This window comes from Amphibalanus amphitrite, unplaced genomic scaffold (assembly GCF_019059575.1).
Source record: "Amphibalanus amphitrite isolate SeventyFive unplaced genomic scaffold, NRLGWU_Aamphi_draft 000011F_arrow, whole genome shotgun sequence".
Lineage (NCBI taxonomy): Eukaryota > Metazoa > Arthropoda > Thecostraca > Balanomorpha > Balanidae > Amphibalanus > Amphibalanus amphitrite.
Window position 1 is genome coordinate 950700 of NW_024881507.1, and position 6000 is coordinate 956699.

A 6000-nucleotide genomic window follows, 5' to 3' on the forward strand; every position below is an offset into this window, starting at 1 on the left:
GACAGAGGTCGCCGTGAGAGCCCTCAGAGATCATCGTAAGGGCCCTCAGAGGCCGTCATAGGGGCCCTCAGAGGCCAGCGTGGCCCCTGGAGTCTCCTTGGGGCCCTGGAGTCTCTGTGGGACCCTCAGCGGTCGTCATAAGGGCCCTTAGTGGCCGTTGTAGGGCCCCAAGGGACAGGTCGTCGTGGGAGCCCTCAGAGATCGTCATAAAATGGCCCTCTGAGGCCGTCGTGGGGGCCCTCAGATGCCGCATGGAGCACCAAACGCGGCTTGGGACACTTCTAGCCGGTGTGGGGTCCCAAAGACTAGCATGGGGCACTCCTGGCCATAATTGGACATCCCGGATATCAGTGTTCGTTTTTTCTGGTTTTCAGGAGAAAATGTATTGGATGGTGCGACGGGCCCCTTGTACGGATTTTGGGGGTGCAAAAAGATATGTTTGCACCCCCATGTTTTTCGATGGGGGTGCAGCTGCACCCCCCGCACCCCCTATTCCGCCGCCACTGCCGTGAGACTGGAATGTCTCAGTCTGTAGCTATATCCACGAATATCATGGTGACTATTTGTTCCTATTTCGTGTACGATTGTACCATATGTTTTTGAAGGTACCGAACTACTGGCGGATCAAAGGGGGATATTTGGCGCAAATTCCCCCCCCCCCCCTCCTGCAGCGTCCAAAATCGAAGAAAATTTTCGTTTTTTTTTTCAAGGATAAAACGAAAACTAAACAACTTTTATTATAAAAAAGCATCTTTTAAACTACACAGCAGTGCGAAAGGAATCGAAATCCGATGAGTTTTTAGAATTTGGAGAAACCTTTTCGGAGATATGCCCTCCCGCAGCGTCCAAGACCGCCTATCTGGATCCGCCAATGGGATTTGGAGGAATCTGGAGGATTTTTGTAACTGATCTGGAGGATTACAGCCTTCTCCATCTGGCAGCACTGGCGGCCAGTCAATCCAGTGCTGTAGTCGCTTGCCGCGGTGGATGCGAATCGTTCCCGTGTCTATGCCGCAGTGAAAAATCTGGTGGGTGACAGACTTCGTGATTTCGTCCACCATATAATGTGAGTTAAACCCCAGAAAGCTATATGGTATCATCTGTCAATATAGGGAGGGTGTGATATTTATTCATAGTGTTCAATATAATTCCCAGGGAATTAAAACGGTTGATACATAGCTCCCCCAATCCCACGTTAACCCCAAGTGACAGAATCCTCGTTAAATTACCCATTGGTGCTAAGCATTGATCAGAAGAGATAAGTTCTAACACAGATAACAGTAGTACTGGATTGGAAACAGAATATTGGCAGTTGCAGTAAGAGGCCGAATGTTTTTATGCGACGGCGCCAAAATGGGATTCTCGCGTGCGGCTGCGTGGATAATTTGTGTGTTGTGTATTGCAAGAAATCGTAATTTTTGTGTTTTGTTGTTTACATTTAAAATCGAAGCTACCAATGTTACTTTCATTTGCTTAAAAAATTAAAGTATTTCACTTTTATTGATTATTAAGAGGGCACAATGCGTGGTATTTTCTTTTGAAAACAAAGTGTGGTGCAAAGCCTTACATACGTATAGGTACATCAACAATGGAGGAGGGGAATGAGCGGTAAAAAAACTGCCGTTCTGGCTACACCCAACGAACCAAGAGGAACAAAAGATTAAAACAGGAGATGTCTCACATGCCACCTATTCGCTTTTCTCACCGAAACATCTCTACGGGCTCAGTGGGTTGACGCCATGGGTCACCGTGACCGGGCTGAGTGAAATCAGGACTATTCCGCTGCATGTGTGAGCTGCATTTCAGAAAGGAAGATTTCGAAGATGATCGGTCATTTCGTACCGGCATGCAGAGACAGCGCCGTCGGCTCAAGAGCGGCGCAGTCCTGTATTGACCAGCGTGGATTACGCGATGCCCCCTGTGCACGAGCGGCCAGCGAAACTAGCCATGGCATCCGCACGCCACTCACACCAGAAGCAGGTTATGAAGGACCAGACCGATGCGTTCTTCACGAATGACAATGTCAGCTATCAGGTGGCAACTACAACTGGTCGAGTGTCCGACAGTTCCTGGAGAATGAGGCGGTACTCCGAAGTCGAACTAAGGGCCTCAGATGGTGGTCACTGGTCACGTTTCAGCCCCGCCGACGCCTCCGCCCGAATGGCACCATCAGCATCACAGGAGTGACAGCAGGATGGTGCTCTTGTCATCCAGGAGCCAGTGGCCGCGGTGGCGAAATCCACTGAAATGGAGGACCTGGATGACAGCGCCAAGGCCTCCCTGACACAGCTCTGGCGCCTCGGCACGCTCGGCCACCAGGCGTAACAAGTACGGTGCCTCCGCCAGCCTGCTGATCTATCTTGGGGCTACGCCGCTGGAGGTACGACTGGAGAAAACGAGGAAGACATCGACCTCGCCGTGAGGATCTGCCATATTTGGAGGCAACTGCCGAAGACGGAAGCTAACAGGAACCAGCTGCTGGCCTGCGATCAACCACGAAGTGACGAAGATAGTCGTAAACCGGGATGTCGAACCGACCGGAAGTCGTTTGCAATGATAGCCACGACGTCCTTAGGAGCCTCCTTCCAGAGATGTATGCGACGGTTTTCAATCTATTTGCTGGAAAGTGTGGAAACATGGTAACTGATAAGTGAGGCAGACACTCAAGACAGTGCTGTCCATCGAAAGTCAGGAAGCAGACACCCCAGCGGCAATCGGGTTGCACCCCGATCGAGGAGCGACAAGAGGCCAAAGCTCAGCAGGGTCAAGAAGATGTAAGGCGGGGAAGAAAGGTCGCTGATGAAATTGGGAGGGCAGGCGAAGCGAAGTGACACTTGAAGGGGTGTTTTGTGACGTTGGTTTGAATTGTGACGTTTGGATGGTTCGTTGTGACAGGACTGGTGTCGATTAGCATGTAAATAAAGAGATCAAATTCCCATGTACAAGTACTTTTTGTGGATGAGAGTGGGAAATCATTATAATCAAATCAGTGGCATACGTTCCCTCACCACGGTGAGGAAAGTGTAACCAGCATTAGGTACGTTTAGTAAAATAAGTTGCCATTATGCAAAAATTCAGCAATAAACACGAGCACGGCTAGATTGCTTCTTTATAAGTTTAATTCACATGAACCAATTTTTTTTTGCCTGTGGGAGAAGATATCGAAGTCTGGGCACGAAATATTCGGTTCTGTTTTCGGCCTCTTACTGCAGCCACCGGAATCCTGTTTCCAATCCAGTACTACTGTTATCTGTGGTTCTAAGCATATAGACGACAGACGTCCTTTTAAACATCGTGCACACTCTGCTCGACTGTAATAGGTACATATCGCGATCGAATTGACTCAACCAAAAACATCTTACGAATGTGTCCTTTAAATTCATTTACAGCAAACGCGGGAAGATGTTCCGGCTGTTGCTGCTTGTTGCCTGTCTGGGAGCTATCCAGGCCCAGAAGATGCATATCACCCTAAAAACAAAGGATGCTCCTGAGCAGAATCCGAATTTGACTCCGAAGGAGGACGCTCCTTCGTTCCATGTGCAGCTGCTGAAAAACATCAAGGCGAAGGTTGGTATTCAGCATATCTATTTATGATATATAGGCTTACGTTACATTGCATTACTTGCGTAATAAATCCTATCAAAGGTCTTTTATTCGCAATACGAGAAAATGCATGTCCTTGGTATCGCCTTCACAAACGGCGCCGCTGATTTCGTCACGTAAACAGGACAATGAACTCCCTTAATTGGGCCGATGCCACTTTTCCTTCGACAGGGAGTGCAGACATTTGTGGGGGAGATCTCGCTAGGGACGCCTCCCCAGCTGATGTCGGTTTCGGTGGAGACGAGCAGCGCCCTCTCCTACTTCCCATCTGTGAGATGCGAGGATCAATTTTGCAAGTCGCGCCGCCAGTACAACTCGTCCGCTTCGTCCACTTACGAGGCAAGTGGACAGTGTGATAAAGGGAGGTTTCAATTGAATATTAATTCTATTGGAATACCAAACTTAGGTACCTAAGGCCTGGTGCCTGATATTCGAAATCAGCTCATATTTTGGTTACAATGCTGAATGCTGGTATAAACGGTCAAATGCCTACCTGTTATAAATAATCAGACATGATTGAGTTTTATTCACGATCGATGGCAACACAAGGAATTTCACTTGTGTTGCCATCGATCGTGAATAAAGTCAAGCCTACCTGTTACCTACGAATCAAACGCTTAATGAAATAATTGTATTTTGGTTCATTTTGATACAAGTATTCGCAATATAATCATCCTCGATATAGGTTCCATTTATTTTGAAAAAAATGACATGCATGTCGTTTTATATCGGTTTCCTTTCGTCCAAGATAATTCACGTCCCTTCTCATCCCGTCTTCATAGGCGTTGGGAACTCCATTCGAGCTGCCGCCCGGCATAAACGCCAGTGGAGTGCTCTCCAAGGACTCCATCAGCTTTGCGGGCATCACCGTCGAAGGCGTCGTGTTCGGCGAGGCGGAGAGCATGTGGAACAAGTGGCTGTCGATCCTGCCGCCAGACGGCGTGCTCGGTCTGGGGCTGCAGGGCATGGCTCCGGAGGGCGTGCGTCCCATCCTGGACGTGATGGCCGAGCAGGGCGTCATCTCGGAGCGGGTGTTCGGGATGTGGCTGGGCAGGGACCCGCAGGGCGGCGAGCTCACCCTGGGCGGACTGAACGACCAGCTGTACCGGGGCGAGCTGACCTGGGCCAACCTGACGCCGCCGGACGGCCAGTGGTGGACCGCGCCGGCCGACTCCATCGTCCTGGACGGCCTCACCCAGCTGGACCTGTGTCCCGGCGGCCGCTGCGTCGTCCTGCCGGCTTCCAACAGTCCCTACTTCATCGTATCCGAGGCCCAGGCGGCTGCCATCAACGAGGCGCTGGGCGGCCTGGACATTGGCCAGCCGGGCGCGGCCGTGCTGGACTGTACCACCCTCTACAGACTGCCGAACCTGACCATCACTGTGGGCGGCCGCGCCATGGTGCTCGGACCGCTCGAGTACACGTTCCTGCTGCGCTTCGAGGGCGGTCTCCAGATGTGCGTCTCTGGCTTCCTGGGCTTCCCAGGCGTGGACGATCACACCATGCTGCTAGGCACACTCTTCATGCAGAAATACTATATCGCCTTTGACAGGGAAAATAACAGACTGGGCTTCGCTGACAGCGCATAAGAGGAAACGTTGGCTTTGAATCCTACGGGTGCTGACAACTCACCGAGGCGACTTTCTTACCGCGTATGTTTTCGTTTATATCGAGTCTCTATCGGTATGGGTCGTAGCATGTAATACAAAACGCCAATGTACCTAAGCGGTTCTTACTTCTGTTTTTTTTCTTTATTGTGCATGGCTATTGCCCAATGCTCATTGCTTATGATGCTATATGTTATAGGACATGTCAAATATCAATAGGCATTTATAATAAAATTTTGTTGTTACACCTTATTTCAATTCACGCTACCGAAGCAAGGAATACAGCTGCAATTGGAGTTTTGCAACACTAAACGGCTAGTTTTTTTTTTCCGATTGCCTGAAATGAGCATAATCTTTTATATAGTCCGAAACCCATAAACAAAAAGCAAGAGCGTCTTTTGGAGAGTTGTCCTGGGAGTGTCCTAGGGGGTTGAGGATGCATTCGGAACAACACAAAGGCTCCGTCCGCTGGCCCAGCACACAGCTCTTATGTAGCGGGTAAACACAGACCGCGGTACCGCGGAGATGAGTCACCAGTTACTGGGCGGCGGGCCCAGTTGTGCTGAGTCAGGACACGGCGCAGCCCGCCGCTCACGAGTCACGGTCCAAGGTGACCGTATACCGAGAGCCCGCTGCAGTTTACACAGCTCTGGGTGGCACCAAGGGCATCACTGGGAGGTGAGGGAGGTCATCACTGACCGGAGCAGAGGAGCGGAGGTGCGCAGCGAGAGCAGAAAAGCGAGGAGCGGGATCAGGACAGATCGGTGACGAGACAAACCGTACCTACACA

The 6000-nt window shown here is 50.5% G+C and overlaps 1 protein-coding gene across 2 annotated transcripts; it reads left to right on the top strand.

Moving 5' to 3' along the window:
- Positions 1-946: 946 nt before the first annotated feature.
- Positions 947-5455, top strand: LOC122381982 (cathepsin D-like). 2 transcript variants are annotated; one of them, XM_043366812.1, is made up of 4 exons: positions 947-1066; positions 3390-3567; positions 3775-3942; positions 4386-5455. In XM_043366812.1, exons 2-4 carry the CDS (start codon positions 3403-3405, stop codon positions 5190-5192), a joined length of 1140 nt encoding a protein of 379 aa, XP_043222747.1. In that variant the 5' UTR covers positions 947-1066; positions 3390-3402; the 3' UTR covers positions 5193-5455. The 2 variants fall into 2 exon arrangements, with proteins under 2 accessions (XP_043222747.1, XP_043222740.1); XM_043366805.1 differs by having other exon boundaries at positions 951-1028.
- The last annotated feature ends 545 nt before the right edge of the window (positions 5456-6000 follow it).

What these genes read in the sequence shown, in the direction of transcription:
- LOC122381982 (XM_043366812.1), top strand. Translation starts at nt 3,403, where the DNA reads ATGTTCCGGCTGTTGCTGCTTGTTGCCTGTCTGGGAGCTATCCAGGCC. An exon ending in TGAAAAACATCAAGGCGAAG is followed by an intron (nt 3,568 to 3,774) that starts GTTGGTATTCAG and finishes TTCCTTCGACAG; the next exon opens with GGAGTGCAGACATTTGTGGG. An exon ending in CCGCTTCGTCCACTTACGAG is followed by an intron (nt 3,943 to 4,385) that starts GCAAGTGGACAG and finishes CCGTCTTCATAG; the next exon opens with GCGTTGGGAACTCCATTCGA.